At 46.1% G+C, this 23,816-nt stretch overlaps 1 protein-coding gene across 2 annotated transcripts in view; it reads left to right on the top strand.

The window, feature by feature from the left end:
* Positions 1 to 23,816, top strand: part of CECR2 (CECR2 histone acetyl-lysine reader) — a gene marked incomplete at its 5' end in the record, with an annotated part of 159,155 nt that overhangs the window by 79,345 nt on the left and 55,994 nt on the right. For both annotated transcript variants that reach the window (XM_081249323.1, XM_081249322.1), the window contains one exon: positions 11,622 to 11,716. In XM_081249323.1, coding sequence (XP_081105449.1) covers positions 11,622 to 11,716 — 95 coding nt within the window. The remainder of the gene's footprint in view (positions 1 to 11,621; positions 11,717 to 23,816) is intronic.

Raw genomic sequence — 23,816 nt, 5'->3', positions numbered from 1 at the left:
CTCTCCCCCTTTTTCTTGATGAGTCTGGCTAATGGTTTATCAATTTTGTTTATCTTCTCAAAGAACCAGCTTTTAGTTTTATTGATCTTTGCTATTGTTTTCTTTGTTTCTATTTCATTTATTTCTGCTCTGATCTTTATGATTTCTTTCTTTCTGCTAACTTTGGGTTTTGTTTGTTCTTCTTTCTCTAGTTCCTTTAGGTGCAAGGTTAGATTGTTTACTTGAGATTTTTCTTGTTTCTTGAGGTAGGCTTGTATAGCTATAAAGTTTCCTCTTAGAACTGCTTTTGCTGCATCCCATAGGTTTTGGATCATCGTGTTTTCATTGTCATTTTTCTCTAGGTAGTTTTTGATTTCCTCTTTGCTTTCTTCAGTTATCTCTTGGCTTTTTAGTAACATATTGTTTAGCCTCCATGTGTTTTTGTTTTTTACGTTTTTTTTCTTGTAATTAATTTCTGATCTCATAGTGTTGTGGTCAGAAAAGATGCTTGATATGATTTCAATTTTCTTAAATTTACTGAGGCTTGATTTGTGACCCAAGATGTGATCTATTCTGGAGAATGTTCTGTGTGCACTTGAGAAAAAAGTGTAATCTGCTGTTTTTGGATGAAATGTCCTATAAATATCAATTAAATCTATCTGGTCAATTGTGTCTTTTAAGGCTTGTGTTTCCTTATTTATTTTCATTTTGGATGATCTGTCCATTGGTGTAAATGAGGTGTTAAAATCCCCCACTATTATTGTGTTACTGTCGATTTCCTCTTTTATAGCTGTTAGCAGTTGCCTTATGTATTGAGGTGCTCCTATGTTGGGTGCATATGTATTTATAACTGTTATATCTTCTTCTTGGATTGATCCCTTGATCATTATGTATTGTCCTTCCTTGTCTCTTGTAAGATTTTTTATTTTAAAGTCTATTTTATCTGATATGAGTATAGCAACTCTAGCTTTCTTTTGATTTCCATTTGCATGGAGTATCTTTTTCCATCCTCTCACTTTCAGTCTCTATGTGTCCCTAGATCTGAAGTGGGTCTCTTGTAGACAGCATATATATGGGTCTTGTTTTTGTATCCATTCAGCAAGCCTGTGTCTTTTGGTTGGAACATTTAATCCATTCACGTTTAAGGTAATTATTGATATGTATGTTTCTATGACCATTTTCTTAATTGTTTTGGGTTTGCTTTTGTAGGTCCTTTTCTTCTCTTGTGTTTCCCACTTAGAGAAGTTCCTTTAGCATTTGTTGTAGAGCTGGTTTGGTGGTGCTGAATTCTCTTAACTTTTGCTTGTGTGTTAAAGCTTTTGATTCCTCCATCGAATCTGAATGAGATCCTTGCTGGGTAGAGTAATCTTGGTTGTAGTTTCTTCCCTTTCATCACTTTAAGTATATCATGCCACTCCCTTTTGGCTTGTAGAATTTCTGCTGAGAAATCAGCTGTGAACCTTATGGGAGTTCCCTTGTATGTTATTTGTCATTTTTCCCTTGCTGCTTTCAATAATTTTTCTTTGTCTTTAATTTTTGTCCATTTGATTACTGTGTGTCTCAGTGTATTTCTCCTTGGGTCTATCCTGTATGGGACTCTGTGCTTCCTGGACTTGGGTGGCTATTTCCTTTCCCATGTTAGGGGAGTTTTTGACTATAATCTCTTCAGATATTTTCTTGGGTCCTTTCTCTCTCTCTTCTCCTTCTGGGACCCCTATAATGTGAATATTGTTAAATTTAATGTTGTCCCAGATGTCTCTTAGGCTGTCTTCATTTCTTTTCATTCTTTTTTCTTTATTCTGTTCTGCAGCAGTGAATTCCACCCTTCTGTCTTCCAGGTCACTTATCTGTTCTTCTGCCTCAGTTATTCTGCTATTGATTCCTTCAAGTGTAGTTTTCATTTCAGTTATGGTATTGTTCATCTCTGTTTGTTTGTTCTTTAATTCTTCTAGGTGTTTGTTCTTTAATTCTTCTAGGTCTTTGTTAAACATTTCTTGCATCTCTCAATCTTTGCCTCCATTCTTTTTCCGAGGTCCTGGATCATCTTCACTATCATTATTCTGAATTGTTTTTCTGGAAGGTTCCCTATCTCCACTTCATTTAGTTGTTTTTCTGGGGTTTTCTCTCGTTCCTTCATGTGGTACATAGCCCTCTGCCTTTTCATTTTGTCTGTCTTTCTGTGAATGTGGTTTTTGTTCCACAGGCTGCAGGATTGTAGTTCTTTCTTTTGCTGTCTACCCTCTGGTGGATGAGGCTGTCTAAGAGGCTTGATGGGAGGGACTGGTGGTGGGTAGAGCTGACTGTTGCTCTGCTGGGCAGAGCTCAGTAAAACTTTAATCCACTTGTCTGCTGATGGGTGGGGCTGGGTTCCCTCCCTGTTGGTTGTTTGGCCTGAGGCAACCCAACACTGAAGCCTACCTGGACTCTTCCGTGGGGCTAATGATAGACTCTGGGAGGGCTCACGCCAAGGAGTACTTCCCAGAACTTCTCCTGCCAGTGTTGTCCCCACGGTGAGCCACAGCCACCCCTACCTCTGCAGGAGACCCTCCAACACTGGCAGGTAGGTCTGGTTCAGTCTCCCTTGGAGTCACTGCTCCTTCCCCTGGGTCCCGATGAGCACCCTACTTTGTGTGTGCCCTCCAAGAGTGGAGTCTCTGTTTCCCCCAGACCTGTTGAAGTCCTGCAATCAATTCCCACTAGGCTTCAAAGTCTGATTCTCTAGGAATTCCTCCTCCCGTTGCTGGACCCCCACGTTGGGAAGCCTGACGAGGGCCTCAGAACCTTCACTCCAGTGGGTGGACTTCTGTGGTATAAGTGTCCTCCAGTCTGTGAGTCACCCACTCAGCAGTTATGGGATTTGATTTTACTGTGATTGCGCCCCTCCTACCGTCTCATTGTGGCTTCTCCTTTGTCTTTGGATGTGGGTGTCTCTTTTGGTGAGTTCCAGTGTCTTCCTGTCGATGATTGTCCAGCAGCTAGTTGTGATTCTGGTGTTCTCACGAGAGGGAGTGAGCGCACATCCTTCCGCTCCGCCATCTTGGTTCCTCCTCTGTCGGTAATTAATCTTGTTGCTTAAGGACAGCTGATGAAATTTCTTGACTAGTAAGAGAGTTGTAAAGGTGTCCCCGTCCTTTATTTTTACTCCTGATTGGTACACTGTGGGAGAAGCGACCTGGCCGGCAGGTCTGCTCTGTGTTCCTGAAGAGGAGAGCCTGCTCTGGGTGCCTCTTCACCACAGCCCCATGTCAGTTAATTTTGTCAGCTGTCAACCTTTGTCTAACGCTCATTATGCTTTTGAGGAATAAAAGTCTCATTGGATGTATGAACCAGTGCTGTCCAACATTTGTTTGTTTGTTTCCTATTGTGTTTGGTGTCCTGGCCTGCCCTGGTGCTCCCAGGTGCTCGCACACACACGTCACCAGAGAGCAGCAGTAATCGCCAAACACATGGATTAGTGTGTCTTGGTTTTGTCCTTTTCATGCCCGTAGGCTTCTTTTACCTTGTAAACCTGTATTACTTCTCCATCCTCCAAGTTGTTTGCATTAAAATCTTTAATCAAACCCAAAGTCTCCTACCTAATTCTTTTTTTAAAATAAATAAATAAACTTATTTATTTATTTATTTTTGGCTGTGTTGGGTCTTTGTTGCTATGCATGGGCTTTTCTGTAGTCGTGGCGAGCGAAGACTACTCTTCGTTGCAGTGTGTGGGCTTCTCACTGTGGTGGCTTGTCTTGTTGCAGAGCACGGGCTCTAGGCCCGCGGGCTTCAGTAGTTGTGGCTCGCGGGCTCTAGAGCACAGGCTCAGTAGTTGTGGTGCATGGGCTTAGTTGCTCCTTGGCATGTGGAATCTCCCTGGATCAGGGCTCAAACCCGTGTCCCCTGCATTGGCGGTTGGACTCTTAACCACTGCACCACCAGGGAAGTCCTAATTTTTTTTCTTGTTAAAACCTTTCAACTCCTTCCTGCTGTGAAGTTTACATTTCCTACTACAGACATTGGTAAAACCTGACTGGAAAATATTGGCTTATTTGTTTTACTAATCACCTTGATGAAAAAAAAGTCCAGTTTTTATATGGAGGCTGAGGGGACACGGGAGGAAAGACAAAGAGGAGGGACCTGGAGACGAAAAAGCTGCATCTCGAGTGAGGCCCAGTGAACCTGAGGGTGTTTGTTAGTAACTGGCTGTGATGGGATGGGGGTAGGGTGGGGGGTGGGCAGTGATTCTGATCTGTTTGAAAAGAAATGAGGTCATTGTTGAATATTATTCTCCATAACTTTTCCCCTTTCCAAACTTTTTGTTTGTTTTGTTTGTTTGTTTGTTTGTTTGCGGTACGAGGGCCTCTCAGCGTTGTGGCCTCTCCCGCTGCGGAGCACAGGCTCCGGATGCGCAGGCTCAGCGGCCATGGCTCACGGGCCCAGCCGCTCCGCGGCACGTGGGATCCTCCCAGACCGGGTCACGAACCCGTGTCCCCTGCATCGGCAGGCGGACTCTCAACCACTGCGCCACCAGGGAAGCCCCAGACTTTTTTTTTTTTTAATTGTATCAGCGACATTTTTTTTTTTAATTTTAAACAATTTAATTTTGGCTGCATTGGGTCTTTGTTGCTGCGCGCGGACTTTCTTTAGTTGCATAGAGCAGGGGCTACTGTTTGTTGTGATGCGTGGGCTTCTCATTAAGATGGCTTCTCGTTGCGGAGCGTGGGCTCTAGGCACACGGGCTTCAGTAGTTGAAGCATGCAGACTCAGTAGCTGTGGCTCACGGGCTGTAGAGTGCGCAGGCTGCAGTAGTTGCGGTGCATGGGCTCAGTAGTTGTGGTGCACGGGCTTAGCTGTTCTGCGGCATGTGGGATCTTCCCGGACCAGGGCTTGAACCCGTGTCCCCTGCATTCGCTGGCGGATTCTTAACCACTGCGCCACCAGGGAAGTCCCTCTCCTTTCCAAACTTTAATGGTCTCTTCCTTTTTGGTAAAGTGGAAAGAGCGGGAGCTATGAATTCTGACTCAGTTCCTTTCATAATGGTATTAACGTGAAAACTTCCCACATATGCCTAAATTTAGGTGATACCCCATCTTCCCAGTGAGATGATTCAATAAAACTTTGGCACTATTGATTTGTCATAGTGTATTTAAATTTTAATGTCAGAGATGAAATAGTCAAATTTCTGTTTGGAGATTTGACTTTGGGGATTTTACATAAACGTTTGAATTTTAAGTTTAGAAGTAATGGCTTTTTCTCCCTATCCTTATTTCCAGAAATGATTTCTTCATCATCACTAGAACCACTTTTGGAGATCTCAAGAACAGCTTTCTAGAATACTTTACCCTCACTGCTGTCTTTTTGAATCTGCTTTTATTGCTGATTTCTGAAAAATTTGTCCCAAGTCCCTGTTCACTCAGTAGTAAGATAGTTCGGGTTTTAGTTGCTCTGTGGGTATATAGTCATGGTCAATACAACATAAGCACTTTGTATATGTGTATTTAAGGTGACTTTCAACACTTGTAATTGTTATCACACCTGCGGAGCCATTATGGAATCGTTGTCAAGTTGTTTTTTTTTTTGCCTCCTTGTAAAATGATTCAGTTATTGGCCTTTTGAGGCATCCAGAACTGGCATTGACTGAGGTTGTCTCAAGCTATTGTCTCTTCCTTAATTTCTTACCCCAAAATAAAACAGTTGAGTGAGTGTCCTGTAATAGAAGAAACTCGGTCAGTATTAACGTTCTATATAACTGTTGTGAGAGAATTTTGCTGAGGAGTCTTTGCCTCAGCCCAACAAGAGTTGTACCTGCTTACTGCACAGCTTCTCAGGTGTTCCTTTCCTAAAGGTCCTGCTGGGGCTGTATGTAGCTGGCTTTGTTGTGAGTCCTTTCAGGTGATCGATTTGGTGCTCAGCTCTGTAGATTCAGAACCCTAACAATGTCCGTGGGCCCAGGGTCTCGCGATGGTGTTTTGTTTATTTATTTAAATTTATTTTTAATGGAAGTATAGTTGAACTACAGTGCTGTGTTAGTTACTGCTGTACAGCAAAGTGACTCACTTATATGTGTATATACATTCTTTTTCATATTCTTTTCCATTATGGTTTATCATAGGATATTGAATTTAGTTCCCTGTGCTATACAGTAGGACCTTGTTGTGTGTTTATTTAAAATTGGATTGGTACCTGCCATTCAACACACACCCTGGTCTCTCTTATCTTGTGTCCTGCAAACAGTGCCCAAATTAACCCTCCAGCCTTGACTGTTGCTTCTCTCCCCACATTTCACTGGCTCCACCTAAAATAATTTCCAGCCAGTCCAATGGTGAGCATGGAGTAGGGTTGCTTAACCTCAGAGGTCTAGAGCTCTACCGTCTGAAGTAGCTTTGGCATAAATTGTCTGATGAAGTCTCCTGTTTCAGTTAAAAAAATCTTTCGAAACAACAATAAGCAACAACGATGAAAACAAAACAGAGTAAACCCAGCTTTCCAGGAAGCTGTGCCGCGTCCATGCGCCGTGGGACCCGAGAGGCACAGTCTCTGCGATGAAGTCCAGACGCCGACCTGGGTCTGAGGCTTGCTTGGGCCATAGGGCCCTGCTCATCCAGCACCAGCTTTGTGGACGTGTTGCGAAGCTTCCATCTCCTCAGTGCTCAGGAATTATTTGTGTATCGTGGGGGCTTTCTTGTGGAAGAAGATCCATGAAAGTTCTGAGCCTTTTTTAAAATTTCTGGAGCCCGTTTTGGTAATTTATACCTTTTTAGAAAATCGTGTTCTTGTAGGTTTACACATTTATTGCTTTGATTAGTATTTTCCAGTTAATCTAATATTCTAGGATAGCAGTCCCATCTGAGGGGAGCTATGTGGCTTCCTTTCTGTTGTTCCCCAGCATCACAGCCAGTGACAGCCGTGTCGTGGGCTGCCCAGAGGAAGGTGTGTCTGCAGCGAAGCCGCAGTGCAGAGCTGCCGGCCACGGGGAGGGCGTTGGGGCAGCACCTTGGGGATCCTCAGCGGTAACCCGCTCGGGCTGATGTATACCTCATAGTTTGAATTGGCCTGGGCAGCCTTTGGGATTAAATTAATTTATATCAAGTTAGAAAGCATCAGCTGCCAGAGTCAGGGAGGCCTTCTGGAGGCTGAGCCCGCTCTCCAGGCGGTGTCTCATGGAGAGCAGCTGGGATGGTCCTCGGAGGGCCTGCTGTGCATCTCCTTTGTGTGAGCACAGTTCTGGGGCCCACACAGAAGCCCCCGTCTTTGACTGTGACCCCTACTGCCTTGCAGTTGGTTCCTGTGCAGGTGAGAAAGATTTGTAACCTTCTGAAATCAAATGCAGCACATATGGCTGTTTTCCTTAGCCCTTTTTCCCTCCTTAGGTACACTCAGCAGGATCTTTGTGCCCGGAGGGTGCAGCTCTGTGATCTTCATCCTTCCTTGGAAGTTGAAGGAAAGAAAGTTGTTCTCTCTTTACCACCTTCTTTCGCAAAAGGTTAAAGAAGACTTGTACGGGGCTCAGGAGCAGATCAAACAGTAGAAAGTCCCTGCAGTGACATTTGAGAACAGGTGCCAAGTGGTGGCCGTGCGTGGAAGGAGTTAGTTGTGTTCCCTGTGCTGCACTTGGCTGTCTCTTCTGGACGTTCTCCCTGTTTGTAGCGAAGGGTTTCCACGACATAGGCTAAGGGCCCCCTTTCCCTCCCTGGCTAACCCGGGGGTTCTTTTCCCAGCAGCCACCGCCAGGTCCCGAGGGCAGGGCCGTGTGCCGGTGCTGAACAGGCCCGTCCCTAATGAGCTGTGCCGCCAGCTGCACAGAGGGCGAGCCCTGTTCTCCCTCCGGCCCCTCTGAAGAGCGGGAGCCCAGGAGCCCTTCTCGTGTCCCTTCTCGGCTGATTTGCTGATCACCACCACCCCCCGCCCCCGCCCCAGAGCATCTTGGCAAAGTTCAGATTTCTGTGCTCACAGCTCAGTGCCCACAGTGAAAAGGAAATACAAAGGGGGAGGAGGAAAGTGGGGGTGGGGCGCTTGAAGGGTGTTTATTTCTTGTTGCCTTAGCCTAAGCCTCAGGCTCCCGGCTGAAGGCTATGCGGTAAAGCTTTGAATAACTGGATTTGGAGATAGTTTTATTGGCTCATGCACACAGGCCATGTATTAAGAGTTTGAATTTCTGTTGTTCAGAAACCTGAATTTTGAAAAGACCGCTTTCTATCTCTTCAGTCTGCTTTTTTCTACACACCACCACTTAAGGAAGATGAGATAATTGCTGCGCTCACATGCTATAGAGCATTTGCTGCGTGCCAGGCTGGTCTGGCTTTTATAAGCATCGCCTCATTTAAATCATCACAACAACCCCTGCACAGGGAAACTTTTAACGTGATAAAGTTTTTTTTTTCTATAATAAATTGTGGTAAAAGACACAAAATTTACCATCTTTTTTTTTTTTTTTTTTTTTCAATATGTGGGCCTCTCACTGTTGTGGCCTCTCCCATTGCGGAGCACAGGCTCCGGACGCGCAGGCTCAGCGGCCATGGCTCACGGGCCCAGCCGCTCCGCAGCATGTGGGATCCTCCCAGACCGGGGCACGGACCCGCGTCCCCTGCATTGGCAGGCGGACTCTCAACCACTGCGCCACCAGGGAAGCCCTACCATCGTTTTAAGTGCACAATTCAGGAGTGTTAGGTGTATTCACATTGTTCTGAATCAGCTCCACGGCGTTTTCACCTTTTGCAGTATCTGAAACTCTGCCCATTGAAGTGAAAACATTTTAACCGATAAGCCGGCACTTTCTTTTGTTCAGCCGGATTGAAATTGCTCTCCTGTTTCTCCTTTGCTGTCTCTCTGTAACATTAGGCCCAGGGCCGTGAGTGCTGAGGCTGCGCCCGGTGCCCTGGTCACCATGTGGCAGCTGCAGGGGAGGACAGCTGGCTGTCCAGAGGCAGTGCCTTCTTCCTCGGACTGTCCACCAGTTGTGTGGGTGAAGTCCTGCCGAGCTAGAGGGAAAAGTGCACCTCCCAAGTTTACCAGGGGCCTGCATCTATTTTGGTTTGTTTTCTAGGTAGCTTTTGATTTATGAAGCATAATATCATAGAAATACGTGTGAAAAGCAGTTGTATATTTTGCGAGTTACTGTTTGTGAGTCACCATATCCCGTGGGTGAAATGGGAGGCGGGGGTGGGATTGCGTTCATGATAACGGAGCTCCTCTCAGTACATTGAGAGACATTTCAAGCCTGTCCAGTTCCCATTCAGCATGCCCAGTGCACAGCCTTGTACATAACCGCCTTCCCAGTGGCTACCTAGAGTATGGTTGTGCCAGAAAGGCAAGCCCAGGTTCACTGGGGACAGGTTTTCACCAGTGCCATTTAGACTCTCCGCCAGAGTTGGATAGAACAGATCGTTTAATAATTTTTTCAAGTGTAGATAGGGGTGTTAGTCTTCACTTTCTGCTGATAATGTTAAGAAAACAATGGTTGGGGACTTCCCTGGTGGCGCAGTGGATGGGACTCTGTGCTCCCAGTGCAGGGGACCCGGGTTCGATCCCTGGTCAGGGAACTAGATCCCACATGCATGCCGCAATTAAGACCCGGCGCAACCAAATCAACAAATAAATATTAAAAAAAAGAAAACAATGGTTGAATCACCAATGAAGCCTGGGTTCTGAGGCCAGCAGAAAATACAGTGTAACAACTTTTTCTTTCCTTTTTTAAACCTCAGATTCACAGATTGTATTAATCATAATTCTTGGTTCATGACACATTCCTATCATTGGTTTGTGGATATTTTCCTTCCGGTTCTAGTGTCAGTAATTCTGGCTAATCTATTGAAGGAGGTGGCCTGGGACTTTGTGCTTCAAGGGTCCAGCCTCTTCTCTCACTGCGGTTTCCTTTGGAGTCTTGCCCAGTGTGACTGGGCTTCAGCAGGAGCCCGAATCTTCCCTTGCTCTGTCCCTCCTGTGCTCCTGTTGGGCTCTGGATGTGCGTGTCTCCCCTCCTGCTGTCTGTCTCCTTCAGCTAAGTCCCTCAGAGTCTCCTCTGGGCTGTTGCTCGAGCTGCAGTGGCCTCATCTCCACCCTCTGCCGCAGCAGCCGGGCAGGTCCCACCTCTTCACGGAGGGCAGGGCCCGCCTGGCCCGTGTGCAGCCCCACCCTGGGTGTTGGGCCCCGGGAGCAGCGCCCTTCCCTCCCACAGCACCGGTTCTGTGCCCAGAGGTGCTGTGTCCCGTCTTCTCCCCCAGCTGACCCCAGCTCCCCAGGGCTCAGGAAGTGCTGGGTGCCCTGGAAATGTTTGTTGAATAAATGAATTCTGACCAAATATAATTCAAATCCTTGTTATGTTTGGTCGGTAGAAAAGAGCTCTGCCCAAAGGAATTAGTAAGCTAATAGAAGAATAAGAGCCACTGTAATAGACATGCTCATCGTTACCAAATTTGTATGTAGGGCAGGCACAAGGTTTTCATGCTTGGGCCTTGTCTTTGAATTCTGAGTTTCGCTCACCTGGGCTTTCAAGGTGTCTATGCCGCCCCCCTCCCCGCCCCCCGCCCCCTTCCTTCTCAGGGTAATTTGTATTTTGTTTGCTTCTATCAGTTGGCGTGCTTAGCAGTTTCTTGTCATGTGAAGTTTTCGGAGTGGGTGTTTACAAACTTAGAAACTTTTAAACATAGAATAATAAACGGAACAATTAAAATAGCTTTAAAAAAAAAAAGACCTTTACCATTTTTACAGCAGAAGTGGCCCCCCCCGCCGCCTTGTGTACACTGCCCGGTACTTGGTGTGGGCAGAAACTGCATCTTTGGCACACCTCATGCTTTCCAAACCACTCATAAGACCCTCGCAATTTTTGTTATGAGCCGGCCACACCACAAGCGTCGTGGACCCTTGGGAAATGGCTTGCACGGTGGGTGGACGGCATCCTGGTGGGCCAGACGTGGGCCCTCTCTGCGTCCCGGGAGCTGGTGACTGGGGCATGTTCTATCATCTCAGGAAACACTGGTTCACTGTGGGAGCTTGAGAAGGGAATCGAATCTCCCAAAATTCCACGCTGTCACCTTTTGTCCCTGTAGCTCCTCAGCGAACCTTTGTTTAGAGTATGCGCGAAGTCAAGCTAAATCTTTGGCATCTCTGCCTAAACCCCAAGGACAGCACGTGCACCTCCCCTGGGACTGGCCCCTTAGCCCGGCATTGCCTCACTTCTCTGCAGGTGACGTAAGCTCGGCCTTGGCGCCGGCACCTCCTTCCCTCGGGCCTGTGGGGACCACAGATTGCTCACTTCCTACTAGTGCTGCTTCTCAAGGTAGCGTGGTTCTGGAAAGCTGTTGCAGTTGGTTTACCTGTTGAAACTCTTAAATGAATGAATACTTTCTGAGGAATTACATATTTGCTCCTTTACACTCTTGCAAAATAATAGAAAGCAAAACAGTATATTAATATAAGTTAAGCTCTTATGACTGTGCTGGCATTGACTTGTAAAAAGAGGTGTCTGTGTGTGCAGGTGAAAGGGATGGAGCTTGGTAAGGAGCAGTGGGGGAGTAAACTCTTGGAAAACCAGAAAGGAGGGCCGTTGGCCCGTGACGGGGACGGCAGTGGTGGTGTGGTGGCGACCTGGAAGGGACGGGCCGCTGGCTGTTAGGAAATCTGCCTCCGTGTCCGAGCTCTCAATCCCTCTCCCTTCTCCTCCTCAGGAGTTAGAAGCAGCTCTTCACAGAGATGACGTGGAGTTTATCAGCGACCTGATCGCCTGCCTACTTCAGGGCTGCTATCAGCGAAGGGATATCACGTGAGTAACCCCAATCTTCCTGTTTCTGGCAGGAGGGAAGGAATTAACCAGTCCTAGTGATGTTTCGTGTCTCCTGGAATAAACCCGAGCAGATCACCGGCCAAGACGGAACAGTGTATTTACACACGGTTCCCAGGCCCCGTGCTTGGCTCCTTCTGCAGCTGAGTTTTCATTGTATTGTAATTCTTGACTTTATTTCACTCTCAGAAATCTATATCCCTTACTCTTGGGTCCACCAACTACCATATTCAAGTGTGGAATGTGTTCTCTCAATGTAGGGCTTTCTTTCTGATCTTTGTTTTCAGTATTGGTAAAATGGTGCCTAACAAATTAAAACTAGATTTTTACCGTATTTCTGCCCCTGGGGTATGTATCTTCTGTTAACACTTAAACAGTGGCATCATTTCTTTTTTTTTTTTTTTTTAAAGACACATTTATTCCACATCATGATCAGAGTATTACATTTAGCAATCAACAGCATGGGTGCAAAAAAAAAAAATCTACATTAAAACCCTTTGTTAGAATGCTTTACACTTTCCACAGAACAGAAACTAAAATAACCTGTTATACAATTAGTCACAAATACAGTCCTCGAGGTTTTTTGCCCATACACGAGTATTGTCTAAAACATGTCTTCTTTGTAGCAGCTAGGCCCTGCCATCCCTGTGCTTGGCTGAGTTCACAAATGTGTTGTAACCTGTAGCTTCCCTGTCACTTCTCTGGCTCTCCTCTCCTGCAAAGCTCTGTTTCCTGGCAGTCATCAAAACCTTTTGCCACTGCCATAGCTACTGCTGCTGCGGGAACCACCACAGCCACCTTGGTTTCGGGGTTTGGCAAAGTATTGGCCTCCACTACCACAGGGGCCAGCACTTCTGCCTCCAAAGTTTCCTCCTTTCATGGGTCCAAAATTTGAAGATTGATTGTTGTAACTGCCAAAATCATTGTAGCTTCCACCACCTCCAAAATGGCTTCCATCATTACCAAACCCATTATAGTCATCCCCACTGCCACCATAGCCACCACCACTGCAGCTGCCACCAAAGCCACCTCGTCCACTGAGGTCTCCTCCACAACCAAAGCTGTCACTCCCACCAAAACCCCCGCCACGACCACCACCAAAGTTTCCAGAACCACTTCGGCCTCTTTGGCTGGATGAGGAACTAGCCATCTCTTGCTCAGATAGGGCTTTCCTTACTTCACAGCTGTGGCCATTCACAGTGTGGCATTTCTGACTGACAGCCTTGTCTACAGAGTCATGGTCGTCAAAGGTTATGAAAGCAAAGCCTCTCTTTTGGCCACTGCCTCGGTCAGTCATGATTTCAGTCACTTCAATTTTCCCAGACTGTTCAAAACAATCTCTTAGGTGATGTTCTTCAGTGTCTTCTTTAATGCCACCAACAAAAATCTTTTTCACACTTAAGTGGGCACCAGGTCTTTGAGAGGCTTCTCTTGAGACGGCCCTCTTTGGTTCCACAACTCTCCCGTCCACTTCGTGTGGCCTTGCCTTCATGGCCACACCCACCTCCTCCACGGTGGCGTGTGTGACAACCCCGAAGCCTCTGGAGCGCCTGGTGCTTGGATCCCTCGTCGCCACACAGTCTGTGCGCGTTCCCCGCTGCTCAGAATGCCTCCTCAGGCTCGCGTCGCTTGTTTCAAAGCTCAGACCTCCGACGAAGAGCTTCTGCGGCTGTGCGGCTCTTTGGGAGACCCTGACTTAGATAGACATGACGGCAGTGGTGGCGGGGGGGAACGTCAACGATGCTTACTCGGCGGTGTCCACGGGCAGAAGGGAGTAATCTACCGAATGTTTCTCTGGCATCCTTTCTAACGTGGAGCTTCTGGGCCCCCTCACACCATAGCTGCCAAGTACACAGCTGTCTGGTACATTGAGATGTGTAGAAATTTGGAGCAAGATTTCATCTCTGTCAGCAAATAAAGGATCTTCCTGATAAGGCCTCATCCCTTGTTTTGATAGAGTTGGTAGACATTCTCTTGCTACTATGTTTCCACACAGAGCTGGACTGTGAGGCCAGCTCCCGGGAAGCTGAGACAGGACGGGGCTCCCCGTGCAGGCAGGAGTCTGGGGTGTTACGGTTTACAGTTTTCAGACAGTTAAAAAAAAGACGGTGTCTGAAATATTTCTCTTCCAGTAGATCCACTCCTGGGTGCCTGTTAGGGCGGGGGGTAGACGTGTGGTAACAAGGTGAATGAGGGGTTGACGAACTGCTACTGCATCCAGCGCGGAGCTCGGCGTTCGTGTGTGTGTGTGTGTGTGTGTGTGAGAGAGAGAGAGAGAGAGAGAGAGAGAGATCATCCCCCTTCCTTTCCGTGTTTGTACTTCTGCCTGTGTCATGCTGTAGTCGTCATCTCCTGCATTCTCCGCGAGTGTACTGACTGTCCCCAGGGCGTCCAGGCTGTCCTGCTAAACAAAGAGTAGAAAGAAATCTACCATCTTACCACTTAAACACCATGACAATAGGGTTTAGTATATTTTCTCCCATTTTCTTTTTGAGATGTAACTTGGGAGTTTGTGTGGTTTTTAAGCAGTTGTAGTCATACTGTGTATATAATTTCACTTTTTCGTATCTTTCATTTTTTTCATCACAATGATAATTTTTCTTATAACCACCTTTTCTTTAAATGGGATTGTCAAATACTCCGATTTAGTAGATGAACATTTGTGCCCAGCTTTTAACTGTTAAAAACATGCTATATTACATAGCCTTGGACATAAAAGTTTGCACACCTTAGTGAATCATACTCTTAAATTTCTGCAAGTGTAGTCACTGCGTAAAAAGAAATGCCCACTTAAGATTCAAAAAATAAATTTCCGGGCCACTCACCCCAGGGGTTGCTCCATTTCACCCATGACCATCAGTGTCCGAGGGGGTCTGTTTGCCTCACCTCGCTCTGGCCAGGGTGCTGGAGGGCAGATGCCCTGGGGACCCTCGGTCCTGGGCTCCACTGTAGAGTGTGTGCAGTTGCCATGGCAAGCGCTGTGACATCCACAGAGCACGTGGCCTATGTGAGAACGGGCCGTGGACTGAGCCGTCATGGGGTGCTTCCTGAGCCAGTGCCCTTATATTATAGAGCCCAGTAAGAGGGTGAGTGAAGGAGGGATGGACCCCCCCGAAGTTGCAGGTAGGACGGTGAGTGTCTGGGGTTTGACGCCCTGGAGCAGAGGCCAGGGGTCGCAGAGCAGAAGGTCCCATGTGGTTCAGAGATGTGATTTATTTGAGCTGCAAAGTTCAAAGTCTTATTAGCCCCTGAGTGTTATATTTTGGTTTGTCGCCAACATCTAAAATGAGACTTCATGTTGAAACCCAGTTTGTAGCTTTTAGAAAGCATCTAAGACACTGATCAGCTGGAGGGAAAACAGGGCCCCAGCCCGCCTGGTGGCTCTCCACACAGAGGCTGGTTGTCACTGCATCTGTGGGGCTTGCTTGGCCCACCTGCTCGCCTTTCCCTGCTGTCTCCGGCACGCACAGCCAGTCGAGGAGTCCTGTGGCCACAGCACAACAGGAGTAGGAGCCTAGTAGGCCTTGTAGGCTGGGCGGCGAGTTCGGGGGCGTGATCCTGAGGGCAGGGAGTGCGGGGGACCAGGCAGGGGCGAGTGAGTAGATCAGGCCTGAGGGCAGAGGCGAGCCCATCCTGAAGGTCTGTTAGGGGGTGAAGGTGATGACCTGGTGCCTCCTGCCTGACAGGCTGTCTCTCCAACCTTACTGCGCACATTCGTGGTTTATGGGCTTGAATTTCCTGTTACATACTTAGGCCGTGTCTTCCATGGGTGTGTTGGTTGATGACCAAGCACAAGGAACGCCCATTTAAAATTTGCGGGGCAGGTGTTGCACGCCTGCCTTCTGTGTGACGGTGGGGACGGGGGCCAGGCTGCGGTTGAAGGTCTGAATAGCTAGAGTTGGCTCATACCATCTGTGTAGTAGAGCTTCCCTTCCCTGTTGGCATGTGGTGTCTATTGGACATTTTACCAGGTTTTTTTTTTTTTTTTTTTTTTTTTTTTTTTTTTGCGGTACGTGGGCCTCTCACTGTTGTGGCCTCTCCCTTTGCGGAGCACAGGCTCCGGACGCGCAGGCTCAGCGGCCATGGCTCACGGGCCCAGCTGCTCCGCCGCATGTGGGATCTTCCCGGTCCGGGGCACGAACCCGTGTCCCCTGCATCGGCAGGCGGACTTTCAACCACTGCGCCACCAGGGAAGCCCTTACCAGGTTTTTGACACGTGAGAATCCACTCGGCTGTTCCTGGCTGTACCTGCCAGTCTCTTGGCTCTGATACCATTGCTCTTAACTAATCCTGCTTGTTAGTTCTTCCAGAAAATGATATAATCTTGTCATATTCCATAAGGAATCTCCTTATTTTGATTAAAGTCCTTATGTTGTGGGACTCCCCTGGTGGCACAGTGGTTAAGAATCCGCCTGCCAATGCAGGGGACACGGCTTCGAGCCCTGGTCCGGGAAGATCCCACATGCCGCGGAGCAGCTAAGCCCCGTGCACCACAACTACTGAAGCCCGTGCGCCTAGAGCCTGTGCTCCACGACAAGAGAAGCCACTGCAATGAGAAGCCCGCGCACTGCAACGAAGACCCAACGAAGCCAAAAATAAATAAATAAATATATTAAAAAAAAAAAAGTCCTGATGTTGCTCAGTAAAAAGTTGTACCTTTGTTCATGTAGGTCAGATCCGTTCCTGGGTTACTTCAACTTGTGTTGCTGCTAAGAGTTGAGTGTTACTCACACACGGTACAAGTACTTCCAAGTGTAGAATATGATATATTCCTAACATATTCCTGTGTTTGTGTCTTGAATCTGCCCAGTTTACTGACCTTGATTTTTCAAAGTGGATCCTCTTGATGTTCTAGGTTATCACCCCCCTTCCTTTTCGTGTTTGTGCTTCTGCCTGTTTCATGCTGTATTCGTCATCCACTGTTATGTAACAAATTATCCTAAAACTTAACAGCTTTAAACATCAGTATCTGTGGGTCAGGAATCTTCTGTGCCGGCCGTGCTGCTGGGACCGTGGCCACCCTGGGCCCGCCCTTGGGAGGGCCGTATGTTTGTTTCCTGTGGCCGCTTAGCGCAGTTCACAGGCCGAAGAGCTGAAACTGCATTTGGTATCGGTCGGTTTTGTGGGTCTGCACGTGGCTTGTCGGGGGCCCTGCTCGGTGTGTCTGGAGGCCTAGCTGGGGAGGGACACAGGGTCCTTCAGGCTGCTGGCAGAGTCGCCCTGGCAGCTGTAGGACCCAGGTCTTTGTTTCCATGCGGCCCTCTCGGCCCTGCTGTGTCTCCTCTCGGCGCTCGCGGGAGTGCCCTCGCCTGCCCAGTTTTGTGACCAGGAGCGAGCCCCAGATGTGCTGCGCCCCCCTGGGGAGAGCCCAGCATGCAAGGCTGTGAACACCAGGGGGCCTGTTGCCCGGGCTTTTGTTCGTTAATAGTGACTGTATTCTCCAGAGGAAAACTGCATATTGGTGGTGAGGCTTAGGCTTGCATCTAATCAGGTGTACTTAGTTATCAACAACATATTGTAAGTTCTCTGTTTTCGTAGGCTTTTGGACAAGAGCCAGTTGATTTTTGGATAGTCACATGTGGTCCTTTATAAATGAATTATCAACAAGAGGTTTTGATTTTCCCTTTTGTTTCAGTAAATGGCTATAACTAACTTGTTCCTAGTTTAATTTTCTCCCATATTTACCATTAGCCTCCACTATAAATGTACTTACATTGATAATATCCCCTATAAAAAAACAATTAGTTTGAAAATAGTGGGTGTTCTACAGGATATTCTTAGCTTAGATGCAGGCTTTTCCCATCACTCATCTGCTTTCACTTTGGAACGTTTCATTGCCTCAGTCTTCTTGTGAGGCTATGAAGAAGAGGTTGGGGGAGATCTCCTCAAAGGCTAACCGGGTCCTGTTTTACAGGGAGGGAAACATCCAGAGACTTAGGTAGCCAATTAGAAGATGAATAATGCCTACAAAGAAGTGAGAGATCAGGAGCCCAGATATTCATCCCTCATAGAATCTGAAGTTTGAGTCTCTGACTCTGACTCTTTGTCTTCAGTCATCCTTACATAAAATTAATGATTTTAGCAGTATAAAAAAATTAATTCTGGGCTTCGCTGGTGGCACAGTGGTTAAGAATCTGCCTGCCAATGCAGGGGACACGGGTTCAATCCCTGGTCGGTCAAGATCCCCCATGCCGCGGAGCACACCTAAGCCCGCGTGCCACAATTACTGAGCCTGCGCTCTAGAGCCCGCAAGCCACAACTACTGAGCCCACGTGCCACAACTACTGAAGCCCGCACGCCTAGAGCCCGTGCTCCGCAGCAAGAGAAGCCACCACAATGAGAAGCCGGCGCACCGCAACAAAGAGTAGCCCCCGCTCGCCACAACTAGAGAAAGCCCGCGGGCAGCAACGAAGACCCGACGCAATCAAAAATAAAAAAATAAATTAAAAAAAAAAGTTTTAAAGCATCGCCTAAAGTAGTATAGAGCAGAAACCCCACCCGTCCTGAAGATGGGGTGCCGGGTGGGCTGTTCTGGACAGTTTGCTTTTTCACACGTGTGTACCTAGAGGTGCAAATAGCATTTAATATTTCAGAATGTGTCTGTCTCATCAGGCTGTGCTGGCTCGTCAGAGACCCGCAGACACCGTGTCACCCTGTCTTCTGTGTCCTCCCCCAGCCCTTCTGCTTCTGGGTACGGTGCAGAGCTGCCCGCCCTCCCCAGTGCTGATGGCAGTCCTCTTAACACTAGTTTCTTCCTTATGACAACACTGTGTCAGTTCCTCCTAAATTATTTCTTTTGAAACGAGAGGTTAATTTTTAAAAAAAAAAACAAAAAAATGACCCTAGTTAAATAAATGTCATAAAATTTCAGACAGTGTTGTAACCGGGAGGAGAGAAGAGTTTTTTCCCCTTCCTTTTACAGGCAGCTGCTTCTGTGACTTTTTTTGCTGTTGAAGGAAACTGTGAGTCTCAGATAGACAGAAGCAGAATTAGTGGGGGGCCTGTCAGCTCCCTGTGGAGGGGGGATCCTGGTGCCCCCCATGCTCGTCCCCCTTTCCTGGGGACAGTGGGTGGCAGTGTTGGTCCTGCTGTTCTGTGCTGGGCCAGGGAGGCAAGTGATGGTTCCACCCTTTTTCATATCATACCTGTGAGGTGTCGGAGCATTGCCGAAAACATAATCTGTAATTTTATTTGTGTTAGAAACAGCTAAGTATACATGAAATTAAAAAATTCTGAATGGGCAAGTAAGTTTGGGGTCTGGTTGATCCAAGTTGGACTAACTGGTCTGAAGTGAGGCTCAGGCTTCAGCCCTTTAAAAAGTTGTTTTTGTCGATACATTATAATACACACAGAAAAGGGCACATTGCTTAATCATACCTCAGTGAATTTGTACAAACTGAATGCACCTACGCAGTGATCACTCAGACAAGAAGGCATCACAATGAATTTTCCTTTTTCCATTGGAAGGAATTGCCTAAAGTGATGGTTACTCTGTCCTCCAGTGGTATCCACGTACCTTTAGAGTGAATTTGTGCTCGGTATTCTCTGAAGTTTTATTTTCATCCCACCCTAAAGAAAGAGGATTTTGGACAGATGAATGCTTGCCTTTCTTGGTTCTAAGGCTTACCTGTTAATGTGGAGCTAAGAACGTTCCTTAATCTCTTCGTGCATTACTCACCTCATCTGTAAAATGGGAATGATAACCGTACCCATTACTAAATTTAATGTGAAATTAAATGAATTCACTTATGACAGCCTTAGAACAGTCTTGAGCTTTTAGTAAATACCAGAAACATCTCCGTGTGTGGAGTAGAAAGTGGATATTGACCCAGGCTACTTCCCATGTCTTAAATGTTGCGGTTTGCACGTCTCAGAACTGGGGTCAGCAGACTTCTACGAAGGGCCAGAGAATAACCATTTTAGGCTTTGTGTGGGTGACATGGTCTAAACTACTCCCCTCTGCCATCCCAGTGCAAAAGTGGCCAGAGCGGGGCTTCCCTGGTGGTGCAGTGGTTGAGAGTCCGCCTGCCGATGCAGGGGACACGGGTTCGTGCCCCGGTCCGGGAAGATCCCACATGCCGCGGAGCGGCTGGGCCCGTGAGCCATGGCCGCCGGGCCTGCGCGTCCGGAGCCTGTGCTCTGCAACGGGAGAGGCCACAACAGTGAGAGGCCCGCGTACTGCAAAGAAAAAAAAAGAAAAGTGTCCAGAGCAGTGCTTCGTGACTGATTGTGGCTGTGTTTTATTAGATTTTCATAATCTGGAATTTGAATTTTATATCATTTTCTCTTGTCATAAAATAGTATTATTTTGATTTCTTTTTTCTTCCAACCGTTAGAAAAGAATGATTTTCACAGTCTTAGCTTACAGGCTAAAGATAGACATTCAGGCCAGCTTTGGCCCATGAGCCATAGTTTGCCCCTGTTTTTAGAAAATTAAATAGGTTCCTATTTCTAATTCCACAGACTCATGCTGCTCAAGATAATACATTTCCATCTCCTCAGAAAGTGCCCTTTGCACTAAATCTAACCTCCCTACACCCCCAAAACCCCACTGCATCCCACGCAGTGACCTGATTTTTATTGATGCAGATTGTTTTGCCTTATTCTTGAATTTCGTGTGTGTGTGGCTGGGGTCATGCAGTATGGGCCCTGTGTGTCCAGCTTCTTTGAGGAAGCACAGGGTCTGTGTGATACTCACTGACGCTGCTGTTTGTATCAGTTCTTCGTTCCTTTTGGGGAGGGGGTCTGCGTCGGATTCCAGTTGCAAAAATATATCACAGTTTTTTGGTCTACTAGTTGGTAGACTTGTATGTTGCCTCCAGTTTGGGGCTGTTGAGAATAGAGCAGCTGTGAACACTTGCACGGATGTTTTTGTGGATGTCTTTTCGTTTCTCTTGGGAATCGCTGGGTCGTGCGTGAGAGCACGATTGACATTGACTTGTTTTCTGAGCAGTGGTGACCTTTATTCTCCCCCCAGCAACACATGAACAGTCCAGTTGCTCCATATCTTTGCCGACATCTGTTAATTTTAATTTTACCCAGTTTTTCATTTTACTGATTCTGTTGTGTGTAATGTGGTAACTCATTGTGGTTTTAATGTGCATTTCCCTGATGACTAGATATATAATGCGCTGTGACTGTTTTCTTCTGATGTGTAGCTTGCCTTTCCATTTTAAAGAATGGCAAATTTTAATTTTGTTGAGGTCTAATTTATCAGTTTTTTCCTAAGAAATCGGGACATACCTTAATGTCAAGAGATCTTCTCTGAGGTTTTCTCTTAGTTTTACAGTTTTAGCGCTTTTTGCAGTTGGTATTATGATGCATTTTGAGTTAGTATTCGTGTATTGTGTGAAGTAGAAGGTCAGTCAGTGTCCATTTTTTCCTTATGGATTTCATCTGTGTTCAGTCTGTTTCTGGACTCTGCCTTATTCCATTGTTCTGTATGTCTTATATTTATACAAGTACCAGATTGTCTTGAAATTGGTGAGTTCTCCACCTTTTTATATTTTAGTTTTGCTTTTTAAATGTTTTGACTATTCTGGGTTCTTTGCATACAAATTTAAAAATCAGCTTGTCAACTCCCCCACCCTCCAGAAAAGGCCTGCTACAGAAAATGGACATTTTGAGCAATGTTGAGTTTCCCAGTCCTTGACCATGATATATACTCCACTTGTTTATCTTCCTTTATTAAAAATTTTTTTTTAAATTTATTGATTTGGCTGCACTGGGTCTTAGTTGCAGCGTGCGGGATCTAGTTCCCTGACCAGGGATTGAACCCTGGCCCCTGCATTGGGAGTGTGGAGTCGTAACCACTGGACCACCAGGGAAGTCCCTGTTTATCTTCTTTAATTTCAGGAATATTGTATAGTTTCATTGTAAAGATACTGTACATCTTTCCACTTGTGCCTAAGTATTTTATATTTTCCAGCTATTTGTTGCCATTATATGTAAAATACAATTGAGTTTTTTATATTGACCGTGTTACTATAGTCTTCCTGAATTCACTTCTTAGTCTATTGGTCTTGTCGCTGACTGAGGAGTTTCTGTAGTCTGTTTCCGTTCCAGCCTCTATCCTGGCTCCCTGTCCTGAGAGCTTCCTTCTCTTGTCTTATTACTGTGCCGGCCACGACTCCTGTGTTGTTCCTGATCTTGGGGGAAAGTATTCAGCCTTTCACCCTCAAGTGTGATGAAGTGCTGTCCCTTTTGTCTGTTGCTGAATTCAGTTTGCTGCTGTTTTGTTGAGGATTTCTCCATGTATGTTTATGAAGAATATTGGTCTGTAATTTTATTTGCTTATGACTCTTTGTCAGGTTTTGGCACAAGGGTTGAGAAGTGTTCCCTTCTCTCGTTTCTGAAAGAGTTTGTGTAATTTCTTTTCTTTTTTTAAAAATTTATTTATTTTATTTATATTTATTTTTGGCTGCGTTGGGTCTTCGTTGCTGTGCGCGGGCTTTCTCTCTAGTTGCGGCGAGCGGGGGCTGCTCTTTGTTGCAGTACGCGGGCTTCTCGTTGCGGTGGCTTCTCTTGTTGCGGAGCATGGGCTCTAGGTGCACGGGCTTCAGTAGTGTGGCACGTGGGCTCAGTAGTCGTGGCTCGTGGGCTCTAGAGCGCAGACTCAATAGCTGTGGCGCACGGGCTTAGTTGCTCCGTAGCATGTGGGATCTTCCCTGACCAGGGATTGAACCCGTGTCCCCTGCATTGGCAGGCGGGTTCTTAACCACTGCACGACCAGGGAAGTCCGAGTTTGTTTTCAAACAGCTCACCACTGAAAGCCTTTGGGTTTGTAGTTTTCTTTGGGTGCCAGTTGTTGATTATTATTGATTTGATGTCTTTAATGGATTAAGGCTCTTTGGGTGTTCTGTTTCTTTTTAAACAAATTCTATTGAAGTACAGTGTTGTGTTAATTTCTGCTGTATAGCAAAGTGATTCAGTTTTACATACATATATATTCTTTCTCGTATTCCTTTCCATGATAGTTTATCCCAGGAGACTGGATATAGTTCCCTGTGCTATACAGTAGGACCTTGTTGTTTATCCATTCTAAATGTAAGAGTTTCCATCTATCAACCCCAAATTCCGAGCCCATCCCTCTCCCCCTGCCCATAGCAACCACCAGTCTGACCTCTAGATCTGTGATTCTGTTTCTGCTTTGTAGATAGGTTCATTTGTGTCATATTTTAGCTTCCACATATAAGTGATATCATACGGTATTTGTCTCTTTTTCTGACTTTGCTTGATACGATAATCTCTTGGTCCATCCATGTTGCTGCAGGTGGCATTATTTCACCCTCTTTTTATGGTTGAGTAATATTCCATTGTGTATATGTACCACGTCTTTTTTATCCATTCATCCGTCAACGGGTAAAGGTTGCTACTGTGTCTTGGCTGTTGTCAATAGTGCTGCTATAAACATAGGGGTGCATTTATCTTTTCAAATTACAGTTTTGTCAGGAGTGGGATTGCTGGGTCATATGGTAGCTCTATTTTTCGTTTTTTGAGGAATCTCCAAAGTGTTCTCCATAGTGGCTGCACCAATTTACATTCCCACCAACAGTGTAGGAGGGTTCCCTTTTCTCCTGAGTGTTCTATTTCTTAAGTCAATTTTGGTAAGTAATTTAGGCATTTTTCAAGGAGTTTGTCTATTTTAGTTAAGTTTTAAAATTTATTTCCATAGTACTGTTCATAATATTCTCTTATTCTCTTACTATCTGTAGGATCTACAGTGGTTTCTCCACTTTCATTCCTGATGTTGGAATTTGTTCTCTCTCTCTCCCTCTATTCTTTCTACAGGTTTATCAACTTTTCAGATGTTTACTAAGGAACCAGCTTTTAACTTTACCTACTGTTTGCCTGTTTTCTTTAAAAAATTTTTTTTCTGTTTTTGATTTCTTATCTTTATTATTTTCTTTTATTTACTTTGGCTTTAGCTTACTCTTCTTTTTCTTTCTTCTCAAGTTATAATACTTGTTATGAGCCTTTTTTCTTTTCAATACAGGCACTTTAAAGCTGTAAATTTCCTTCTAGGCAGTGCTCGACTGGGCTGTTTAGTCCATTTACATTTAGTGCAGTTACTGGTATGGTT

The sequence above is a fragment of the Mesoplodon bidens genome (assembly GCF_964165515.1).
Source record: "Mesoplodon bidens genome assembly, chromosome: 11".
Lineage (NCBI taxonomy): Eukaryota > Metazoa > Chordata > Mammalia > Artiodactyla > Ziphiidae > Mesoplodon > Mesoplodon bidens.
The sequence above is the reverse complement of the archived record's forward strand: the minus strand, read 5'-3'. Positions and strand labels throughout refer to the sequence as shown.